At 42.9% G+C, this 25,182-nt stretch overlaps 2 protein-coding genes across 5 annotated transcripts in view; both read left to right on the top strand.

Moving 5' to 3' along the window:
• Positions 1-25,182, top strand: part of ATG7 (autophagy related 7) — a 271,172-nt gene that overhangs the window by 104,979 nt on the left and 141,011 nt on the right. For 2 of the 4 annotated variants that reach the window (XM_073352299.1, XM_073352298.1), the window contains exon 18: positions 21,945-22,067. In XM_073352299.1, the coding sequence (XP_073208400.1) occupies positions 21,945-22,067 (123 nt within the window). Of the gene's footprint in view, positions 1-1,364; positions 1,523-21,944; positions 22,068-25,182 lie in introns of those variants that run through there. The other 2 variants (XM_073352297.1, XM_073352300.1) reach the window with 2 other exon arrangements.
• On the top strand, positions 3,493-6,187 carry LOC140915277 (uncharacterized). Its single transcript, XM_073354862.1, has 2 exons — positions 3,493-4,946; positions 5,534-6,187. The coding sequence occupies exons 1-2, from the start codon at positions 4,367-4,369 to the stop codon at positions 6,052-6,054; spliced, it is 1,101 nt and encodes a 366-aa protein (XP_073210963.1). The 5' UTR covers positions 3,493-4,366; the 3' UTR covers positions 6,055-6,187.

The raw sequence follows: 25,182 nt of genomic DNA, 5'->3' as shown, positions 1-25,182 counted from the left end.
GCCATCTTGATCGCTTATTTTATGAGAGCTCAGGCCTCTTCAGCAGCGTTTGTGGCCCAGATCCCAATCCAAGACATCTGCAGGGCTGCAACCTGGTCGTCAGTGTTCCAATCCTCATGTCCATGAATTCTGAGCCCACCTCCTTCGGTACCAGGGCTCAAAATCCAAAAGGCAAGAACCCAACTTTGATTACTTTTTAAAATCTATTTCTTTTTAAGCCAAACTCACTATTTCGGGGGACCTGACTCATGATTTTTGAACACCTACGGATGGCAGTATTGCAGGAGTGCAAGGTGATTATAACCTAAAATCCCTGCTCCATCTAAAGGGCAGTAGCTGGCTGCCACTGTATGAAAATAAAGTATCCTTTTTATAACATTGCACCCACTAATCTGTCACCCCCCAGACTCCATTCTCCCATCCAAAGCCACAAGCAGCCTGAAAAGGCTCTTTTACAAGAATAATCAAACTCCACAGAAGTGTTTCCTCCTTCCCCATCAATATTGCACCTGCCTAAGGCCGAGGAAATGTTCAGTCTTAGACAAAAAACAGATTTTTCTAGACATGAAAACATCACAGCTTTAAGGTTTGATATTTCCTGTTACTGCAGGGCTAGAAAGAGAAGTGTCATACTATTGGAAAGAGAGGATTCCGACCTCTGGGATCCAATGGGATCCAGAACTTACTTCTAGAAAAGCTATCCTATGTCATTTTAGAGCTTTTCATGGCTTCCTCTGAGACTTGTGCAGTTAGCCTCTTGGTAACTAAGGTATTTGGATTTATAGGCAGATGGATATGAAAAATAAACCCAAGATTTTTAAAAAAAACAAAACCAAAAAAATGGATACAAACCTTTCCATAACTGTTGTTCTTTGAGAAGTATTGCTCATGTCCACTCTACGTTAGGTGTGCACGTGCTATGTGCACCATTACTGGAAATTTTTCCCTCAGTGGTATCTGCTGGACCAGCTCCAGCACCATTTGGTGCTGTGCGCTGTTGGCCCCACACCCTCTCAGTCCCTTCTTGCTGGATAACTCTGACCAAGGGGCAGGACAGTGGGTCGTGGAATGGACATGAGCAACACTTCTCAAAGAACAGTTATAGAAAGTTAATCACCATTTTTTTCTTTTTCGAGTGCTAGCTCATGTCCATTCCACATGTCGCTTCTCAGTGAGTTAACATTTATAGTAATCTTAAACATAATTATATATTTGAAAACATAAAGCATCATGGTACCTGTTCTGGCTAGCTGACTTGCAGGTGCCTGCAAAACCTGCCAGTTTGTATAATTTTGTCTGACAAAATGTAACTTTCTGTGACCTTCTTTTCTTGAAATGGTTAAACTTTTTTCTATTTTTTGTAGGAGGGGTGGGAGACAGACAGAGGAGAGTTATAACAAAGGACCAAGACAAGTTCTTTACTCAAAACCGGTATCTGTTATTTCGAGCACAGCCTTAGAAAGTGACTTACAAACCCAATTTATGATTTAATAATGACTTTTAAAAATATAACTAGTAAATCCATTATCAGAAGAAGTAATCTCATATTTTATTTTCCCTGAAGCTTTTAATATACCATTGTTTCAGGCTTTGCAGCTGTATTATTAATTTTAAAAAAAGCTTAAACAGCACTAAAGATTAAAAAATGATGTGATAAAAATGAACATCTAAACTTGAGCCAGTTTGTGCATCAGTGGCAGGCAATTAAAATCAGCAGCTTGTATTTCGTATTTTTACTTAACCATATGGTAAATATGATTATATGATATAGTACAAGAGACAGAGATTCTCTGATTGGATCTCTTTCTATCCAAGAGTTCAGACTTCTCTGTGAAACAGACTGTTAAAAGCATCTAATACCACAGTTATACATCTGTTTTGCATTTCAAAACAAGCTCTTTTACACTAAGTCCCCTATATTATTCCCCTATCATCAGATTCAATTCTTCTACTTTAGTAAAGAGACTGGAATATAAAGTACTGCTAATAAAATGTATAAGTTTCAAAAATAGTTTCGGTACTAGACTAATTAATCCTGGTGGTTATGCAGATCCACAACTTTTTATTCGATTAAAGAGCCATCATGTAAGCAGCTCATATGAGGCCAAAGCTCTGCAAAGTGAAGACTGGAAGGGAGGGTGTCTCATCAGCCTAGGAGAAAAGCTACAATCATCAAAGACACATGCAGATGCATTTGAAAGGGAAATTATTTTAAAAGATGGTGGATCGCTCTAACTCTGATAGTGGAATGGACGTGGAGTGCAAATAAGCATGCTACTTTGCTGGTCCCTCTTCTACAGGGGTCTGAAGAGGAGCGTGCTGTGTGGGAAAGAAATCGGAAGAAATAGAAGAAGAAAGGAGGAGGTGATGGGATAGTTCCATAGTTTCACAGTAGCTCATATTGGTGGACAGAAGAAGATGGTCTTTTTTTTGGTTGGTTGATTGATTGAGAGTGCAAAAGTACCTTAATAATAATAAATGATAATAATAATAATAATAAAATAATAATAATAAATGTCTATTTCACCATACAGACAAACCAGCAACAAAATATTTCCATCAACCATCGAAATTTACAGATATGAAAGTGAGAGAAATGCTGCTTGAGAAATTGTTGGTTTGTTTTAAGGATATTTAAAATAAACATCAATATTATCTGTTGAAATTATCAGAGAAGAAAATAGAATTTGTTCAGGCCTACCTACCACCAGTCTGAACTGAACACAAATGAGGGATTGTGAGAACTTCAGAAAGAAATTACGGGAAGAAAAAAAACAGCAGGGGAGAGGGCAGAAACATAAGTTGAGGGGCACTTCAAAAGTTTACTCTGTAATATTTGGTGGGTGAATAAAGAAGACACCCTGGCATCCCTCACTTAGGGAGTAAATGGACAGTGAATTTGTTTCATGAAAGTGGGATCTCAGCCGGGCTTGGCTGATAATGGCTCAAGGGAACTTTGCGTGAGATAAACTTCTTTTGACAGGAGGTTAGCCTGTTAGTTAAGTTTAGTCTCTAGAAAGTATGTTATGAGTTTGTTTTATATGTAACCATTTGTTTTATATGTAACCAAGAGCTATTACTCACTATCATTTAAATTCTTTGATAATAAACTAATACTTGTTTTCACTATAAATATATCTGAGTGCTCTGGTGTTAAGCAAAATGATGATCCTGCGTTCACTCTTACAAGCTGGTGGATACTGTTCCTGTAGGAACAGCAGGCCTGGTAATACCGTGAGTATTCCGTGGCTAATCATTGAATTGTAGGGCTGGAAGGGACCTTGAGAGGTCATCTAACTCAGTCCCCTACATTCATGGCAGGACTAAGTATTATCCAAACCATCCCTGACAAGTTTTGTCTAACCTGCTCTTAAAAATATGCAACGATGCAGATTCCACAACCTCCCTACGCAATTTATTCCAGTACTTAACCACCTGGACAGGAAGTTTTTTCTGATGTCCAGCCTAAACCTCTCTTGCTGCAATCTAAGCTCATTGCTTCATGTACTATCCTCAGAGGTTGACGAGAATAATTTTTTTCCCTGTTCCTTGTAACAACCTTTTATGTACTTGAAAACTGTTACCATGTCCCCTTTCAGTTTTCTCTTCTCCAGACTAAACAAACCCAATTTTGTCAATCTTCCCTCTTAGGTTATGTTTTCTAGACCTTTAATAATTTTGTTGCTCTTCTCTGGACTTGCTCCAATTTTTGTGCATCTTTCCTGAAATGTGGCACCCAGAACTGAACACGATGCTCCGGTTGAGGCCTTATCTGTGTGGAGTAGAGTGGAAGAATTATTTCCTGTGTCTTGCTTACCACAGTCCTGCTAATACATCCCAGAATAATGTTTTCTTTTTTGCTGCAGCAGCAAACAAAATGTTGTGTTTTTTTTCAACAGTGACTAATATTTAGCTTGTTCCTTTATAACCCCCAGATCCCTTTCTGCAGGACTCCTTCCTAGGGAGTCATTTCCCATTTTGTTTGTGTGCAACTGATTGTTCCTTCCTAAGCCCTGGTCTACACTAGGACTTTAGGTCGAATTTAGCAGCGTTAAATTGATGTAAACCTGCACCCGTCCACACAATGAAGCCCTTTATTTCGACTTAAAGGGCTCTTAAAATCGATTTCCTTACTCCACCCCTGACAAGTGGATTAGCGCTTAAATCGACCTTGCCGGCTCAAATTTGGGGTACTGTGGACACAATTCGATGGTATTGGCCTCCGGGAGCTATCCCAGAGTGATCCATTGTGACCGCTCTGGACAGCACTCTCAACTCAGATGCACTGGCCAGGTAGACAGGAAAAGAACCGCGAACTTTTGAATCTCATTTCCTGTTTGGCCAGCGTGGCAAGCTGCAGGTGACCATGCAGAGCTCATCAGCACAGGTGACCATGATGGAGTCCCAGAATCGCAAAAGAGCTCCAGCATGGACCGAACGGGAGGTACGGGATCTGATCGCTGTATGGGGAGAGGAATCCGTGCTATCAGAACTCCGTTCCAGTTTTCGAAATGCCAAAACCTTTGTGAAAATCTCCCAGGGCATGAAGGACAGAGGCCATAACAGGGACCCGAAGCAGTGCCGCGTGAAACTGAAGGAGCTGAGGCAAGCCTACCAGAAAACCAGAGAGGCGACCCGCCGCTCTGGGTCAGAGCCCCAAACATGCCGCTTCTATGATGAGCTGCATGCCATTTTAGGGGGTTCAGCCACCACTACCCCAGCCGTGTTGTTTGACTCCTTCAGTGGAGATGGAGGCAATACGGAAGCAGGTTTTGGGGACGAAGAAGAGGAGGAGGAGGAGGTTGTAGATAGCTCACAGCAAGCAAGCGGAGAAACCGTTTTTCCCGACAGCCAGGAACTGTTTCTCCCCCTGGACCTGGAGCCAGTACCCCCCGAACCCACCCAAGGCTGCCTCCTGGACCCAGCAAGCGGAGAAGGGACCTCTGGTGAGTGTACCTTTTAAAATACTATACATGGTTTAAAAGCAAGCATGTGAAAGGATTACTTTGCCCTGGCATTCGCGGTTCTCCTAGATGTAGTCCTAAAGCCTTTGCAAAATGTTTCTGGGGAGGGCAGCCTTATTGCGTCCTTCATGGTAGGACACTTTACCACTCCAGGCCAGTAACACGTACTCGGGAATCATTGTAGAACAAAGCATTGCAGTGTATGTTTGCTGGCATTCAAACAACATCCGTTCTTTATCTCTCTGTGTTATCCTCAGGAGAGTGAGATATAATTCATGGTCACCTGGTTGAAATAGTGTTTTTCTTCAGGGGACACTCAGAGGAGCCCATTCCTGCTGGGCTGTTTGCCTGTGGCTAAACAGAAATGTTCCCCGCTGTTAGCCACAGGGAGGGGGGGAAGGTGGAGGGGGTAGCCACGCGGTGGGGGGGAGGCAAAATGCGACTTTGTAACGAAAGCACATGTGCTATGTATGTAATGTTAACAGCAAGGATTACCCTGAAAGAGTGTAGCCACTGTTTTATAAAATGTGTCTTTTTAAATACCGCTGTCCCTTTTTTTTCTCCACCAGCTGCATGTGTTTCAATGATCACAGGATCTTCTCCTTCCCAGAGGCTAGTGAAGCTTAGAAAGAAAAAAAAACGCACTCGCGGTGAAATGTTCTCCGAGCTCATGCTGTCCTCCCACACTGACAGAGCACAGACGAATGCGTGGAGGCAAATAATGTCAGAGTGCAGGAAAGCACAAAATGACCGGGAGGAGAGGTGGCAGGCTGAAGAGAGTAAGTGGCGGGCTGAAGAGAGGGCTGAAGCTCAAATGTGGCGGCACCGTGATGAGAGGAGGCAGGATTCAATGCTGAGGCTGCTGGAGGACCAAACCAGTATGCTCCAGTGTATGGTTGAGCTGCAGCAAAGGCAGCTGGAGCACAGACTGCTACTGCAGCCCCTCTGTAACCAACCGCCCTCCTCCCCAAGTTCCATAGCCTCCACACCCAGACGCCCAAGAACGCAGTGGGGGGGCCTCCGGCCAACCAGCCACTCCACCACAGAGGATTGCCCAAAAAAAAGAAGGCTGTCATTCAATAAATTTTAAAACTGTAAACTTTTAAAGTGCTGTGCTTAAAATGCTGTGTGGCATTTTCCTTCCCTCCTCCACCACCCCTCCTGGGCTACCTTGGTAGTCCATCCCCCTATTTGTGTGATGAATGAATAAAGAATGCATGAATGTGAAGCAACAATGACTTTATTGCCTCTGCAAGCGGTGATTGAAGGGAGGAGGGGCGGGTGGTTAGCTTACAGGGAAGTAGAGTGAACCAAGGGGCGGGGGGTTTCATCAAGGAGAAACAAACAGAACTTTCACACCGTAGCCTGGCCAGTCATGAAACTGGTTTTCAAAGCATCTCTGATGCGTACCGCGCCCTCCTGTGCTCTTCTAACCGCCCTGGTGTCTGGCTGCGCGTAACCAGCAGCCAGGCAATTTGCCTCAACCTCCCACCCCGCCATAAACGTCTTCCCCCTACTCTCAGACATTGTGGAGCACACAGCAAGCAGTAATAACAGTGGGAATATTGGTTTCGCTGAGGTCTAAGCGAGTCAGTAAACTGCGCCAGCGCGCCTTTAAACATCCAAATGCACATTCTACCACCATTCTGCACTTGCTCAGCCTGTAGTTGAACAGCTCCTGACTACTGTCCAGGCTGCCTGTGTACGGCTTCATGAGCCATGGCATTAAGGGGTAGGCTGGGTCCCCAAGGATACATATAGGCATTTCAACATCCCCAACAGTTATTTTCTGGTCTGGGAATAAAGTCCCTTCCTGCAGCTTTTGAAACAGACCAGAGTTCCTGAAGATGCGAGCATCATGCACCTTTCCCGGCCATCCCACGTTGATGTTGGTGAAACGTCCCTTGTGATCCACCAGAGCTTGCAGCACTGTCGAAAAGTACCCCTTGCGGTTTATGTACTCGGTGGCTTGGTGCTCCGGTGCCAAAATAGGGATATGGGTTCCGTCTATGGCCCCACCACAGTTAGGGAATCCCATTGCAGCAAAGCCATCCACTATGACCTGCACATTTCCCAGGGTCACTACCCTTGATATCAGCAGATCTTTGATTGCGTGGGCTACTTGCATCACAGCAGTCCCCACAGTAGATTTGCCCACTCCAAATTGATTCCCAACTGACCGGTAGCTGTCTGGCATTGCAAGCTTCCACAGGGCTATCGCCACTTGCTTCTCAACTGTGAGGGCTGCTCTCATCTTGGTATTCATGCGCCTCAGGGCAGGGGAAAGGAAGTCACAAAGTTCCATGAAAGTGCCCTTACGCATGCGAAAGTTTCGCAGCCACTGGGAATCGTCCCAGACCTGCAACACGATGCGGTCCCACCAGTCTGTGCTTGTTTCCCGAGCCCAGAATCGGCGTTCCACAGCATGAACCTGCCCCATTAGCACCACGATGCATGCATTGGCAGGGCCCATGCTTTCAGAGAAATCTGCGTTCATGTCCTGATCACTCACGTGACCGCGCTGACGTCGCCTCCTCGCCCGGTATCGCTTTGCCAGGTTCCGGTGCTGCATATACTGCTGGATAATGCGTGTGGTGTTTAATGTGCTCCTAATTGCCAAAGTGAGCTGAGCGGCCTCCATGCTTGCCTTGGTATGGTGTCCGCATAGAAAAAAGGCGTGGAACAATTGTCTGCCATTGCTCTGACGGAGGGAGGGGCGACTGACGACACGGCTTACAGGGTTGGCTTCAGGGAGCTAAAATCAACAAAGGGGGTGTCTTTACATCAAGGAGTATTTCAGGCAGGACTTCACGGAGGGTTCCAATAAGAAATGGTGCACCTAAGTTATCGTTCTTATTGGAACAAGAAGGTTAGCCTGGCCTCTGATTGATACATGGCTAGATTTACCTCGCTGCACCTTCTCTGTGAGTGACTGCAGTGTGACCTAGAGGAATGAGTCCCCTAGACAGGGGAGGGGGGGAAGCAAATGAGTACAAAACAAATCTGGTCTATTTCTTGTTTTGATCCACTCCATCTATGTTTTACATCTTTGGCTGGCAGCAGACGGTGCAGAAGGACTGCATGCCATCCACATCTCATGGCTGCTCGGCAGAAGATGGTACAGTACGACTGCTAGCCATCCTCATCTCTTGCCTGCCTGGCAGAAGATGGTACAGTACGACTGCTAGCCATCCTCATCTCTTGCATGCCTGGCAGAAGATGGTACAGTACGACTGCTAGCAATCCGTATCGCCTGCCTGCTCACCATAAGATAGTTCAATAGGACTGACTGCAGGACTAAAGAGAATGACCTGTTCAAGTCACTCCAAATTTAGTCCCTGCGCCCATGTCTGTCCAGGTGCTCCCAGCCGACGTGGCCAGGAGCACCTTGGACATGACGATGACGGCTACCAGTCGTACTGTACCGTCTGCTGCCAGAAGGCAATGGGTTGCTGCTACTGTGTAGCAAAGCCGTACCGCGTCTGCCAGCACCCAAGAGACATAGGGTGAGCGGGCTCCATGCTTGCCGTGGTATGGCGTCTGCACAGGTAACTCAGGAAAAAAGGCGCGAAACGATTGTCTGCCCTTGCTTTCACGGAGGGAGGGAGGGAACGGGGGCCTGACGATATGTACCCAGAACCACCTGCGACACTGTTTTAGCCCCATCAGGCATTGGGATCTCAACCCAGAATTCCAATGGGCAGCGGAGACTGCGGGAACTGTGGGATAGCTACCCACAGTGCAACACTCCGGAAGTCGACTCTAGCCTCGGTACTGTGGAAGCACTCCGCCGAGTTAATGCACTTAGAGCATTTTCTATGGGGACACACACACTCGAATATATAAAACCGATTTCTAAAAAACCGACTTCTATAAATTCAACCTTATTCTGTAGTGTAGACATACCCTAAGTGGAGTACATTGCATTTGTCCTCACTGAATTTCATTCTGTTTTCTTCAAGACCATTTCTCCAGTTTGTCCAGATCATTTTGAATTTTAATGCTATCCTCCATAGCAGTTGCAACCCCTCCCAGCTTGGTATCTTCTGCAGACTTTGTTAGTGTACTCTCTGTCATTATCTAAATCATTGATGAAGATATTGGATAGAACAGACCCAGAACTGATCCCTGTGGGACCCCACTCAGTATGCCTATCCAGCGTGACTGTGAACTACTGTTGATTACTTTCTGGGAATGGTTTTCCAGCCAGTTATGCACCCACCTTTATAAATAGCTCCGTCTAGGTTATATTTCCTAGTTTGTTTATTAGAAGGTCATGCAAGATGGTATCAAAATCCTTACTAAAGTCAAGATATACCCCATCTGCCATTTCCCTCCTGTCTATAAGGCTTCTTACCCTGTTGAAGAAAGCTACTGGGTTGGTTTGGCATGATTTGTTCTTGACAAATCCATGCTGTTACTCATCACCATATTATCATCTAGGTGTTCGTTGATAGTTTAATTATTTGCTCCATTATGTTTCTGGGTACTGAAGTTAAGCTGACTGGTCTGTGATTCCCTGGGTTGTCCTTATCCCCCCTTTAATAGATGGGTGCTATATTTGCCCTTTTTCAATGCTCTGGAATATCTCCTGTCTCCTATGACTTTTCAAAGATAATTGCTGATGTCTCAGATATCTCCTCAGCCAGCTCCTTGAGTATTCTAAGATGTATTTCATCAGGCCCTGGTGACCTGAAGACATCTAACATATCTAAGTAATTTTGAACTCGTTCTTTCCCTATTTTAGCCTCTGATCCTACCTCATTTTCATTGGCATTCACTATGTTAGATGTCCAATCACTACTAACCTTTTGGTGAAAACTAAAACAAAGTCATTTAGCACTTCTGCCATTTCCACATTTTCTGTTATTGTTTTCCCCCGGTCATTGAGTAGCGGGCCTACCCTGTCCCTTGGTCTTCCTCTTGCTTCTAATATATTTATAGAATGTTTTCTTGTTACCCTTTTTATCTCTAGCTAGTTTAATCTTGTTTTGTGCCTTGGCCTTTCTAATTTTGTCTAATGATCTGCATACTGCAGCAGGGGCACTAAAAATTTTTGTAGTGAGGGTGCTGAGAGCCATTGAAACAAACTGTAAACCCTGTATAAAATGGAAACCATTCCAAGTCAAGGGGTACGGTAACACTACCAGCACTCCTAGTTCTAGCACCTATGAACAGCAGGGAATGCTCTGAGGACTCGGGGGGGTTGGTGTGTGCTTATTCCTGTACAGAGAGCAGGGCCTGCAGAGGCATGGAAGATAGTGCTTGTGTTGCCAAAGGCTGGTGGTTTCAGGGAGTGGATGCATCTCATCACCACCTGCTGTCTCTCTCAACCCTCAGTATCCCTGGTGAGCGTCACAGTAATATATTTTAATAGATAAGTGTATATTTACATACCATATCTCAAATATTTGTCCTCCAGTAAAAGTCCTGTTCGGACCAATCATCCTGATGTCCTGAGAACTGTATTAGCAGCAAAGGAAATAATTCTAGTGAACCAAAAAAGAAAAACCACACCAACCATAGAGCTTTGGATTCCTGCCCTTTGGGACATCGCTAAACAGGAGAGAATTCCCTTTGTACGCAACAACAAATTGGGCACTTATTTAATCTGGAAATGCTTTTTGGAATTATGTTGTGATTAGCTGATGTCTGGACTGGATTTATTCCTGACTACCTGCAGAGTATGCTTGTGTGGTTTTTTGGCATGGGAGTTTGGGATGAGTAATTTTCTTCCTCAGTCTGTCTTCTACTTTCTTATTATGTTCTATAGCTACAAACACATCTGATGCTTCCACCTGAGGGCATGGGATATCTGCTAATAAGGATAACATGTCCTCATTGCATTTCTGTAGTACAGTGTATGTTGATCAGATACTGATGATATGTCAGATACCAGTTGCTACCATTTCTCCCTTTTATAGTTTAATGTTTACTTATTTATTTTTAGTTCAGAAAACTGGTACAACTTTTAATTATAAAGGCTCTCTTGTGGTGATGAAATTTCAGGTTGCCTTGTTTTAAAATAAAACATAAAATCCATGTGGCTCAAACCTCAGCTAACTGTATCTGAGGAGGAAGAACAATATTTGGAAGGGACAAATGCTAAGTCTTCCATGTTTGAGCTCAACCCAGCTCAAACATGGATGTGCTGGGAGAACTTCATGCCATAATCTCTGTTTTGGGTCTTTTTTCCTTCCTGACTGGCAAAGGCAAGTGGGTGGGAATTATAGAACCTTTAGTGGTGGAAACTGTCAGTGACACCTCTGAAGACTGTATGAAGTGTTGTTGTAGCAGTGTTGGTCCCAGAATATTAGACACACAAGGTGGGTGAGCTAAAATGTTGTTGGACCGACTTTTGTTGGTGAGAGAGAAAAGCTTTCGAGCTTATACAGAATTCTTCTTCAGGTAAAGACAGAGTGCCATTTAACTGGAGAAAGCATGTGCTTGGGCTCTGTATCTCCTGATGCTGACAATATAGCCGCCATTGACCACTATCTAATCTTCCATATTTGGTTAAGTTTAGGGACAAGTTTGTGGTAAGAGAACTTTGTGTACCTGGATACCTCTGACTTCCTAGATTCTTGTCAGTTGTGTTTCTGACCTGGGTACAAAATAGATACCATACTTGTCACATTGATTGACAGTCATCTTCTGGAGATGGATAAAGATCAGATGTTCAATTATTATGTTTTTGACACTGTGGGTTAAAAGGTGTTTAGTGTCTTGTTTCTGGCTGTAGTGGATAAGGCTGCTCTTGCATGGCTTTGTTCTTTTCTCTCAGAGAGCTCCCAGAGAACAATGTTGGGTGATAGCTCTTGAGCTTGGAGGTTTCTCTCTTGTGGAGTACCAACAGGTTCTGCACTGTCATCCCTCCTAATCACTCTGTAGATGAAGCTGTTAGCCAAGTGAGTGAGGAGGTGCATTTTTATTTAGTGAGCAATGCAAGTTTTGTTACTCTCTTGCTTCAGTTCAGCTAGTGCTAAGAGTGGGTAATTGTCAGAGTCTATTTAAAATTAATTCTATTTTAAGAGTTTTAAAGAATGGCCAGAGCTTGGGATGGGCACTCTTTCATGTGATAGTTTATAAATTGAATAAATAAATATGGGCTGGGAATTTCAGGTGGAGTTTAAGGTGTTGACTTTGACCTATAAATAAATTCTTAAATGGTCTAGGTCTATCCTACCAGAAAGACCATTTTTCTTCCTTTGTGTGGTGCTACTACTGTTGAGATCAGTAGACATGGAGTTGTTGCAATGGCATTCTCTATGATAGGTTCCTTGACTTACCAGTTTCTTTTGGTCTAGTGCCTTGGGTTGTGAAACTTATAGACTCTATTCTTAGTTTGGTCCAAGGTAAAGTTTAATTTTCTGTTGTAATACTAGAAATATGCCAGTAGTCAATGAACTATTCAACTTAAAACATATTGTGTTAGCTCTTTTTTAGTTTTGTTGTTCAAAATCTTAGGACCTGTTACATGAATCATAGAATTATAGGACTGGAAGGGACCTTGAGAGGTCATCTAGTCCAGTCCCCTGCACTCATGGCAGGACTAAGTATTATCTATACCAGAGGTGGGCGAACTATGGCCTGCGACCACATCTGGCCCACGGGACCCTCCTGCCCGGCCCCTTAACCCCTGGCCCCACCCCTGCTGTTCCCCCTCCCCCGCAGCCTCTGCTCACTGCGCTGCCAGTGCAATGCTCTGGGTGGTGGGGCTGCAAGCTTTTGCTGGGCAGCACAGCTGCAGAGCCTCGGCCTGACCCGGTGCTCTGTGCTGTGTGGTGGCATGGTTGGCTCCAGCCGGGCGGTGTGGCTGCCTGTCCTGGTGATCTGGGCAGCTCGGCTGTAGTGCCGCCAGCCACTGGTGCTCCTAGGCGGCACGGTAAGGGGGCAGGGAGCAGGGCGGGTTGGATAGAGGGCAGGGGAGTTCGGGGTGGTGGTCAGGGAGCGGGGCAGTCAGAAGGTGGGGAACGGAGTTTGAATGGGGGCAGGAGTCCCAGGGGAGGCAGTCAGGAAGGAGATGGGGGTTGGATGGGGCTGCGGGGGGGCAGTCAGGGAGAAGGGGTGGTTGGATGGGGCAGGGGTCCTGGGGGGGCCCATCAGGGGAGAGGGGACGGGGTGTTGGATGGGGTAAGAGTCCTTGGGGGGGTGGCAAGAAGCAGGGGGGATCGGATGGGGGCAGCGGCTGGGCCATGCCTGGCTGTTTGGGGAGGCACAGCCTCCCCTAACTGGCCCTCCATACTATTTCAGCAATCCAAAGTGGCCCTCAGGCCAAAAAGTTTGCCCGCCCCTGATCTAGACCATCTTTGACAGGTGTTTGTCTAACTTGCTCTTAAAAATCTCCAATGATGGAGATTCCGCAACCTCCCTAGGTAATTTATTCCAGTGCTTAATCAGCCTGAAAAGTTAAGAAATTTTTCCTTATGTCCAACCTAAACCTCCCTTGCTGCAATTTAAGCCTATTGCTTCTTGTCCTATCCTCAGAGGATAAGAAGAACAATTCTTCTCTCTCCTTCTTGTAATAACCTTTTATGTACTTGAAAATTGTTATCATGTCTTCTCTCAGTCTTCTCTTTTCCAGACTAAACAAACCCAATTTTTTTCAATCTTCCCTCATAGGTCATGTTTTCTAGACCTTTAATCATTTTTGTTGCTCTTCTCTGGACTTTCTCCAATTTGTCCACATCTTTCCTGAAATGTGGCTCCCAGAACTGGACACAATACTCCAGTTGAGACCTAATCAGTGCAGAGTAAAGCAGAAGAATTACTTCTCATGCCTTGCTTACAATACTCCTGCTAATACATCCCTGAATGATGTTTGCTTTTTTTTGTAACAGTGTTACAGGGTTGACTCACATTTAGCTTGTGATCCACTATGATCCCCAGATCCCTTTCCGCAGTACTCCTTCCCTAGGCAGTCATTTCCCCTTTTGTATGTGTGCAACTGATTGTTCCTTCTAAGGCCTGGTCTACAGTACGTGGTTATTTCAGAATTAGCTGAGTTACTTCAAAATAAAACTGATTTGGTTCACACGACCAAACCAGTTTTTTCGGTTTAAAGGGCTCTTTAATTTGATTTCTGTACTCCACCTCGGCAAGTGGAGTAGCGCTAAAATCGAGATCGCAGTTCCGGGTTACAGGTACTGTGGATGCAATTCAACGTTATTGGCCTCCGGGAGCTATCCCAGAATGCCCCCTTGTGACCGCTCTGGACAACACTCTCAACTCTGATGCATTAGCCAGGTAGGCAGTAAAAGCCCCAGGAACTTTTGAATTTCCAGTTCGGTCACCATCAGCACAGGTGACCATCAGCACAGTCCACCATCACAGGCTATCATGCAGAATCCACCATCACAAGAGACCACACAGTCCCGATTCGCAGACGAGCTCCAGCATCGTCCAAACGGGAGGCACTGGATCTCATTGCATGTTGGAGAGACGAATATGTTATGGCAGAACTACGTTCCAAAAAAAGAAACGCAAATACGTACGCTAAAGTCTCCAGTGCCATGACGGAAAGAGACGCAGAGCAGTGTCGTACAAAAATCAAGGAGCTCAGGCAAGTGTACCAAAAAGCCAGGGAGGCAAATGGGCGCTCTGGATCAGCCACATACATGCCGCTTCTACTGTGAGCTGCATGCAATTATGGGAGGTGACGCCACCACTACCCCATCACTGTCCGTGGACACCTGCAAGGAGGGAGTAGCATGGAGCGAGGAGGATGAATTTTTGGAGGTCGAAGAAGAGGAGGAGGAGGACAGTACACAGGCAGCAAGTAGGGAATCTGTTTTCCCCCCTAGCCAGGAACTATTCTTAATGCTGGAGCCAATAGCCTCCCCCCACTCCCAAGACATGCTCCCGGACCATGACCCTGGAGAAGGCACTTCTGGTGAGTGAGAGCTTGATCGGAGCCATGTGATGGGGGAAAACCCAGCCGCGCTGGGCTGTTTGCGTTTAGTTTAATGGGCTCACCCCTGCTCAGAGTCCCATCAGAGCCACGCAGTGTGTGTGGGGCGGTGGGGAGGGAGGGTGTTGTGTGAAGCGATCATTCCAGAGAGCCCGCAGGCCCTCCTTTTATATGGCAAACCCACCAGGCATTGCTTGCTATGGGAAAGGGGGCCTGGCAGATTGAAAGCATTGAAATGAATGTGGAAGAAACAGAACCCCACGTGCCCCTAGGGCTTACAGTGGTTGCCTGCAAGCTGAATTCTGTTGCGCAGCCACATGTGATGGCTTACTCACACCAAAGTGGCAGGCACTTCAGTATAAGAGGAAAAATGAGACCTTGTACAGAAAGAACATGTGCTGTGTACTATGAATTGGCTGTTTCACTGAGAAAGTGTCCCTTTTGTTTTCTAAAATGTATGTTTTAAAATACTACCCTCCCTTTTTCTTCTCCCACAGCAGGTGCAAATGTTTCAACATGGCCCCTATGTACTCCTGTCCCAGAGGCTGGTTCAGATTAGAAGGCGGAAAAAACAAATTTGGGATGACATGTTTGCCAAGCTCATGCAGTCCTCCCGCACTGATAGGGCCCAACTGAATGCGTGGAGGCAAACAGTTACGGAGTTGCATAAAGCGTTGCATGAATAAGAAGAGAGGAGGAATGTGCGTGATGAGAGCAGGCAGGATGCTATGGTCAAGCTCAAGGGGGAGCAAACTGACATGCTTTAGACAGGTTCTAATGCGGGAAAGGCAGTAAGACCACAGACTGCAGCTGCAGCCCCTGAATAACCACCCTCTCTCCTCCCCAAGTTCCATAGCCTCCTCACCCAGACGCCCAAGAACACGTGGGGGTGGGAGGCTATGGGGACCCCCACAGTCAACCCCAGAGGATTGCACAAGCAGCAGAAAGCTGACATATCCTAAATTTTGATTTGGTTTCTGGACTTGTGCTTCCCTCCTCCTCCACCCCCCAACCCAATACCCACCCACCCACCCCCGTCTAGCTTTTGATTTCTCTCAATGTTTTGTGCAACAAATAATAAAGAACGTTTTTTAAACAATTGTGACTTTATTTCCTTTCATATGTATAGGGGGTGGGTAACTTTAAGAGAAACAAACACAACTGTCACACTGTACCCTGGCCAGTCCTGAAACTGGCTTTCAAAGATTCACTGACGTGCAGCGTGCCCTGCTGCGCTCTTCTAAGCGCCCTCTTTTCTGGCTGTGCGAAACTGGCCGCTAGGCGAGTTGCCTCAACCTTCCACCCCTCCATAAATGTCTCCCCCTTACTCTCACAGATATTGTGGAGCACACAACAAGCAGCAATTACAATTGGAATATTGGTTGTGCTGAGATCTAAACGAGTCAGTAAACTGCGCCAGCGTGCTTTCAAATGTCCAAAAGCACATTCTACCACCATTCTGTACTTGCTCAGCCTATAGTTGAACTGCTCCTTACTACTCTCCAGGGTGCCTCTGTACGGCTTCATGAGCCATGGCATTAAGGGGTAGGTTGGGTCCCCAGGGATAATTATTGGCATTTCAATATCCCCAACAGTAATTTTCTGGTCTGGGAAGTAAGTTCCTTCCTGCAGCTGTTCAAACAGCCCAGAGTTCCTGAAGATGCGAGCGTCATGTACCTTTCCCGGCCATCCCACGTTGACGTTGGTGAAACATCCCTTGTGACTCACCAGTGCTTGCAGCGCCATGGAAAAGTACCCTTTGTGGTTTATGTACTGGCTGCCCCGGTGTTCCGGGGCTAAGATAGGGATATATGCATTCCATCTATCGCCCCGCTGCAGTTAGGGAACCCCAGCGCATTAAAGCCATCCACAATAGTCCGCACATTTCCTGAAGTCACTACCCTTGATAGCAGCTGGCCAATGATTGCATTGGCTACTTGCAGCACAGCAGCCCCCACAGTAGATTTGCGCACTCGAAACTGATTCCCGACTGACCGGTAGCTGTCGGGCATTGCAAGCTTCTACAGGGCTATGGCCACTCGCTTCTCAACTGTGAGGGCTGCTCTCATTTTGGTGTCTGCGCTTCAGGGCAGGGGACAGCAAGTCACAAAGTTCCATGAAAGTGGCCCTACACATACAAAAGTTTCTCAGCCACTGGGAATCATCCCATACCTGCAACACTATGTGGTCCCACCAGTCTGTGCTTGTTTCCCAGGCCCAGAAACCTTGTTCCATGGCATGAATCTGGGCCAACACCACCATGATCTCCCAATCGCCACATGTCGTGCTTCTAGGAACGTCTGTGTCCATGTCCTCATCACTATTGTAATCGCGCTGTCATTGCTTTCTTGCTCGGTTTTGCAGGTACTGCACATACTACTGGATAATGTGCAAGGTATTTACAATGGTCAAAATTGCAGCGGAGATCTGACTGGGCTCCATGGCTATGGCATCTGCATGGGTAATCCTGGAAAAAGGGCACGAAATGTAGGAGAGCAGAGTGGCAGTGGAACAGGTGCTGTTTGGTTCACGGTAGCCGAAAAAAGGCAGGAAATGGTTGTCTTCTGTAGCTTTCACAGAGGCGGGAGCCCAGGACAGACAACATGGAGAAGCTCGGAAGCGCGGCAGTAGCGGGAGACCAGAGTTGGCAGCGGAAGCTGTGCTGCTCGATTCACGATGGCCGAGCAGAGTTGGCAGCGGAAGTGTTCGATGAGGAAGAGAGAGAGTGGATAGTAGAGAGGAAATGACAAGTGGATTCATAGTAGCAGGAAAGCAGCGGTGCACCGTCTGCTGAAAGCAGTATGGCGTCTGTACGCCAAAAAGGCGCGAAACGATTGTCTGCCGTAGCTTTCACAAAGGGAGGAGCAACTGACGACACCCAGAAACACCCATGAGAATATTTTTGCCCCATAATGCACTGGGAGCTTAACCCAGAATTCCAGTGGGTGGCGGGAACTATGGGATAGCTACCCACAGTGCACCGCTCCGACATTCGATGCTAGCCTTGGTACTATGCACGCACTGCGCCGAATTCACGCACTTTAGTGGGGACATAGAAGACCAAATGTATAAAATAGCTTCCAAAAATTCGAATAGAATAATTTTGAAATAATTTCATACTGTAGACGTACCCTAAGTGGAGTACTTTGAATTTCTCCTTATTGAATTTCATCTTATTTACTTCAGACCATTTCTCTAGTTTGTCCAGATCACTTTGAATTTTAGTCCTATCCTCCAAAGCACTTGAAACCTCTCCCAGCTTGGTATTGTCCGCAGACTTTATAAGTGTACTCTCTATGCCATTATCTAAATCATTGATGAAGATATTAAACAGAACTGGACCCAGAACTGATACCTGTGGGAACCCACTCGTTATGCCCTTCCAGCATGACTGTGAACCACTGATAACTACTCTCTGGGAACGGTTTTCCAGCCAGTTATGCACTCACCTTATAGTAGTTCCATCTAGGTTGCATTTCCGTAGTTTGTTTATGAGAATGTTATGTGAGACAGTACCAAAAGCTTTACTAAAGTTAAGATATACCACGTCTACCGCTTCCCTCTCATCCACAAGGCTTGTAGAAGAGTGCTCTAGTAGCGATGTCTGTCTAGGGTTGATATTATAGATTTTTAAGACACTGACATTGTAGTGTCATGTTTGCCTTCCTAACCTAAATATATCATCGTAGGATCATGTGAAGCCATCAACATGTTCACAGGAAAGAGTGTATGTATAACAGAATTGAGTTTCAACTCTAGAAAAATAAAATTTAAGATCAATTTATAGCAAAAGGAGATTTGGTCATAATAGCATAACATTTGTATGCAATTTAAATGGGTTCTGTTATAGTTTAACAGATCCCAAAATAATATACCCTAAGCTCATAGTTTTATGAATTAACATACCTTATTTTATTAATATTCAAATTTTATCAACAGACCTTTTTTTAAAAAGTACATTTAATTGGAACTTTCATACTGATCACATTACAAAGAAGCATTACAACAACATACAAAAAAATTCCTCCACTTCCAGGTCATCCATCGAAAACCAATACTGTGCACTGAAAATGTCAGTACAATCATGCAAGCTGCTCATTTGCAAGTGCACATAATGCAAACATAAGTATTCATGCATAGCTATCCTGGCAAATATAAAAGGGCATAGAGGCATACTTGAAATAAAGCAGGGCAGTTTGTATACAGAACTCTGGCTGCTGAAGGAATGATACTGGGCCCAGGAGGGAAGCAGCAGCAGGAAAGGTTCAAATCTGAGTTGAGTCACAATTCCTGGGAACTTTGGAGATGGGCATTTGGCTAGGATCTAATGTTGTCTGGGTTTAGGAGGGTAGAAGTTAACAGAACTTGGGAGAGGGAAATTAGGCTGGTGCTGTATTTCACTGAGGGCAAGAGGAAGCAGCAGGGGGACAGGGATTTGACATGTGTAACTATTTGTTTATAGCTTCCAAGTTGTTAGTAGTAACAAAAGAAAATACACATGATTTAAAAACTGATTTAACCCTTGAGACTATCCTTTTATTAATATCAGAGGGGTAGCTGTGTTAGTCTGGATCTGTAAAAGCGGCAAAGAGTCCTGTGGCACCTTATAAACTAACAGACATATTGCCACAGGACTCTTTGCCACTTTTATTAATACTTTGTTACTTGAGCCTGTATTACCTTTTTCCACTTCCTTGACATTTGATTATCCAGAAGTAGTGTACATCCTTCAAATTTTAACTGTGGGCAAGGACCAATATGTTATGTTATCATCTGCTTTGTATTTGAGATGCTTCTAATTTTTCAGGATAATGCTAATTTTTCAGTTTATGGCAAGTGGACTGTGTGTTGCTGTTACATACCATGAATATAATTTGGCCTATATCTTTAAAGAGATGTCATATAAACTTTGTATTGTGGTTCCAACAAAGTAAATTAATAACAACACATATTGGATAATGATGATAACTCTGCAGACTACATGTCTGAAAGCAGTTCAAGTTTATAAATTGACTTCTATATGCAGTGTTTTGCGAAGAGCCAGATGCAAGAAACTGCTGCACATCTGGTTGTTTTTAATAGACTTTTGGAATGGAGAATAGTCATTAAAATATATATATGTATATTCAAAGAGTAGTTTGAAAAGGTATTGCAGTATATGCTAGATAATGTTAAGAAAGGCACATCTCAAATGGAAGTCTGTTTCCCAATTCTCTTCGTATACATTGTGAGCACTTAGCTAATAGTGTTGTTTTGATTTCTAAGGAGTGAATTTTGAAAAGATCATTATGTAAGAAAGGAATACTTGTACATTTGTAAGCAGTTGTCTTCTTACTCAGATTAACTTCTCACACAGACCTATGGACTGAAGAGAAAACACAAAACCCCTGGTATGATGGAATACATCTCTGGAGTATTAATAACAGTTTCTCCAGATTTCCTACTAGAACATATAGTGCTATTAACGTCTCAGTGTTTAAATGTGTATGGCTTGATTTAAGAAAAAGCTTAATTCTTCATTCTGTTGTATCCATTTATTTGTCCTTCCTCAGATTAACGCTGTTAAGAGATTATTGATGTCAGCATTCAGAGATTTCCATTTCAGTTCATCTCCAAAAGTACCACCTCCAGAACTGTTTAACTCTTTGATTTTTGCACCAGCTTTTCTCCTCTTTAATATAATATATTTTTCATTCTTTCATAATTGTCTGTAATACTTGGAAACCTAAGTATGCAGTAGCTACTTGTGCTGCTAAATAAACATCTAACAATAAGATTTGAGTCAATCTCCCAGGCTCCTTAGCCAATTAAACTTATAGTGCGGTCAGCAGAAAACTATTAGATTCCCCTGGGGCAGTTTGCCGGAAGTTCTAGAGTACAGTATGGGAAAGCCCTGTAGACATGTTTTGCTGCATCTCTAATGATGAATGCTGACAGTTTTGCAAGTTCCCACAATTTCTGCTACAGCAATGCAAGGCCTGTTTGTGCTCCTATGCTTCTGAGGAGGGGTTGGATTAGAAAAGAATGAAGTTATTGAAGAGGGGTAAGAGGTGATTTTGGTTTATTTTAAGTGGTTGGGCAAGAAGGACTTCTTTTCTGAGTTGTACATTTTTTTAATAGTACATATACTAGGAGCATTGAATGGATGCTTCATTTAAAATAAAACAAAATATAATCACTTACATTGAGTCTCACTTAGTTGAATCTATTTAGTGATTATTAAAGAGTACTAGCTGCAGCACTTCCAGCTTCTTTTGCAATCCAGGGAGAATGAGCTACTTCAGTTTTAGGGGAAGCTACCTACCTTCTGAAGCAGAGTGAATGTGATTCATAGGAGTTAACAGTACAGTTTCCAGTTGTTTCACCACAAAAACATTGAAAAGTGGAATATGAACAGTACATAACAGGATAATTTTTTACTAAACATTTCAGCTTTGCGTCATTCTCTTGTTTCTTATCCAAAAGTGCTTAGCATTTTACTTAAGATGTGGTGATTGGGAGGACTTTTCAAAATGGACAGGAAAAAAATATGTGAGAGAAATGGTATATGCTATGTATGTATATCAGATATAGGAAGAAATATAGTATTTGATTAGTATGTGATTAAAAAGTCATACCATTAGGAAATTAAAAATCCTATGTAAAATAGAACTCTTGTCAAAGGAATGACATGTACACTCTGTTGCGATGGCTAAAAATTTGGTCCCAGTTGCACACGACATACAAAACAGAACAAATAAAGTGTAATGGAGGTTTCCACCAGGTTCTACAGAATCTGCAAAATTTTCCTGCATGATTTTAAAGGAGAATACAACTTTTTTTATTGGCATTTCTTGTATGGGTAGTTCTGAAATGAAAGATTCTCTGCAATGGTATGAAAATGTTTGTAATACTGTCAATGCTTCTCCTCATCCCTACCCCACTGTGATTTTCTTCATTAGCCATTGCACAATAATTGTATGGGTGTGCAAAAAGCTTGTCCTTTATTTCATAGACTATATGTAGCAATGAATAATAGTAAACCTTTTACATGTTATCTTTATATCCTTTTCTGTCTGTTTACTTCACAGGTCATTGACCAGTATGAAAGAGAAGGGTTTAATTTCCTTGCAAAAGTTTTTAATTCCTCACATTCCTTCTTAGAAGATCTAACAGGTCTGACTTTATTACATCAGGAAACTCAAGATGCTGAGGTAAGAAAATACACTTCAGACTTTAGAGACTAAACACATAATGGCAAAAGGTACCTCATCCTTAATATTCAGCTTTATAAACATGGGAGCAAATGATTCACTGTTAGAATTCATCAGTGACATTTTGTTCACAAAATCATTTGTGCGTGTCACACTGTGCAGTGAGATAACAATATAACATCTTAGGGTTACAGGGTCATAAATACCCTTGCAAGAGTGAGATAACCAGTTCTTCTAAGATCACAAGACCTATAGTACAATATATATGTTCACAGCCAATTAGACTTCTGTTAGAGGAAAAATAACCACATTTCTCCTTGAGTTTTTGGGGAAGTTAATTGTAAGAAAAAGTAGCTGCCTAGTGAGTAGTGTCAATGTGTGATCCTTCCTAAAGAAATCAGTTGTCTCTTAAGTCAATCAAAAGTTAAGTTCTATTTTGTTATGGGGGATGTGGAAAATATGCCACTACTATCATAGTGACCAAGAAAAAATGAGACACTTTTTGGCTTATGGGAAAATGCAGTGGATAAAGATCTATAAAATTTTGACTGTGTGCTACTTAAAATCAGACAGATAAAAGTTCTGAATAGTGTGTTGTTTTGATGATTGGTGACCCTTTTGATGCCTATAAATGTCTATACTGTTGTACATCTATAATTAATCTTGCAGTATGGTATAGTAATACCACATGAATGTTTTTAAGGTTGGCTGTAAGAAGTGATTATTCAGTTATTGTAGCCTGTATAAAAGGTTTTAGCTGTTTTTTCAGCTGGAAATGGCTCATCAGTTTTGCTTAACAAGTTTGCTGGGATAATGATGACTTGGCTCTTGGTCTCATGTTTTAACCTTTTGAAATAATTGCAGCAGATGCTGGAGACAAGAAACCATGTAATACCTGATGGTTTATTAAATCAGATTGTTAACCCCCCAGAAATCATTACTTGCAATGATAGGATCCAACAAAGCGAAACAAGCACCGTACAGTTTTTCAGATGCTACTTATTAGCACAATAGTGGTGATGCCTTGGTCTAATTGCCATACATCAGTAATTTTTTCAGTTTGCTTAGAAGACTGTGTGGCTCTAATGACATCATTAAAGGGAATAGTATTTGAATTGATTTAGAATGTATCCTTTCACATTTATTAGTCCATGAGTATCGTCTGCAAGTTTCAGAATGTATTCAGGTGTTTCCACTTGTCAGTTTGTGGATATTCTATAATCTGCAAAATTATATAGAGTGATACAGATTACTATGAAGTTGAGGCAGTTTACAACTTCATACATCTATAACTATAATTTTCACTTAAATTGGGTGATTATTATAAAAGCAGAAAGTATCTGATTAAAAATGTGTGGGCAGCAGAGTAGATTACATGCATAAACATTTAATAATATGGAGCATAACATGAACTATAACTCACAGATTTTAAAAACTGGTTTTTGTTATTGCATTTCAGAGTAATTACGTAATATCAATATTTTCTGGCATAAAGAACTAATAGCTTCTTCCAGCAGAATGATTAATCCAAGAACTGTGATAGTATATTAAATTGTATGCAATAATTAAAGTAGTATTAATTTTTTATTTCAGTTAGTGAACTTTAAAAAGTCTCCTCAGTGCCTAATGTTGGCATGAATTATACAAACAGACCCTTTTCATGAAAGGAAAAATAAAAAAAAAACAGATTTTTAAAAATGTTGTTTGTGTGTGTTTCTCTTCTGAGCAAAAAGAGTGACTCAGCATAGGCCACACCTTTAATTCTTATTCTGGACTGTTGTCTGGTGTATTGAATTTTTAAAAAATTCTCTTACAGGTGAGACTTTTTTAAAGTGCTATTTTACATTCATTGTTTCTATTTATGACATACTATCAGATACAGAGCTCAGTTTAACCCTATTAATCTCATGAAGAATCATGACTGAATCCTGTTTTCCAGTTTGCTTATATTGTCCTCATATTTGCGCTAGAAATCTTGCTGTTCAGAATGGAAGAATCTTAGCATTATGGTTTTGCCCATACGTCAGTACAGATATCATTTATTCATGGGGAGCCAGTGTGATCTCAATGAACAATCCATTGCACTGCAGTAATTCCCATTGCTTACTGATTAGGGCCCAGATTCTGCAAAGACTTATACATGTGATTAAATTTGACATCAGTGGAATTACAGTATGGAAAGTTAAATTTATTAAGCCTGGATTTCCATAAGCTCCATTTTATATAGTAGGTGCATTGAGGTTGCTGGCATGAAAATTAGTTTATGATGTGAAAGCGTTGCAGATGTTACAATCAGCTCAAGTACCACAGTACTGTACATGCAAATAAACTTTTCCTGATTACTTCCCGCTCCTTTTGAGAGACAACAGAAATGCTTGGATAAAATTAGAATTGCTAAACTTTGGAATAAATAAGATCTCCTGTATTTTATGAGAACCTCTGTGGCTTGTGGTGGTCAAAACTGTGTTTCTATTACCCCAATGAAATCAGAATGTTCATGAAAAAGAGGGTCCAACAGGCTGAAAATTAGAACTTAGAGCCTGTTTACCTGGAGAAATAACTGCTAACACCTTTCTTTGATTTGTAATTCCTCCTGTCTTATAATGCTCTCTTTGTTGCATTTTTGCCACTGCTGACACTTTCATGATAATAAGAAAGGATCTTTTTTCAGAGTACAAGGTTTTGTAAAAATTGCTTTACAGAATGTGCACAACTGAGTTTGTGTTACTATTTCTGTTAATGTTTTTTACCCTTAATGACCCGCCTGTGGAAACTGTTTGTCTGAGGTCAGTTTACTTGAACAACAAGGCTGATATAACTTGTTCTGGGGAGCATTGCCTGATGATTTATGAGGCTCACTGAGGGGCATGGTTATTGCTGAGCTACCTTTTGGGGAGACTGTGCTATCCTAATCTTCATATGTGTTTGCATGATTATTACATGTAAATATTATTTTTAGATTGACTCCAGGTAGTCTTATATTTGATATGACTGTATACAAGGCAAGACTAAATGGAAAATTTTGTATATTGTAAGATATGTGTGTTAGGGTTTTTTCCTGTGAGTTACAGAACTTAATTTACATAAATATCTTCTCACTCGTAACTATACATAT

This window comes from Lepidochelys kempii, chromosome 7 (assembly GCF_965140265.1).
Source record: "Lepidochelys kempii isolate rLepKem1 chromosome 7, rLepKem1.hap2, whole genome shotgun sequence".
NCBI lineage: Eukaryota > Metazoa > Chordata > Testudines > Cheloniidae > Lepidochelys > Lepidochelys kempii.
The sequence above is the reverse complement of the archived record's forward strand: the minus strand, read 5'-3'. Positions and strand labels throughout refer to the sequence as shown.

Coding starts and splice junctions, on each gene's coding strand:
- LOC140915277 (XM_073354862.1), top strand. CDS start 4,367: ATGCAGAGCTCATCAGCACAGGTGACCATGATGGAGTCCCAGAATCGC. Junction 4,947..5,533: donor AAGCGGAGAAGGGACCTCTG/GTGAGTGTACCT, acceptor TTTCTCCACCAG/CTGCATGTGTTTCAATGATC.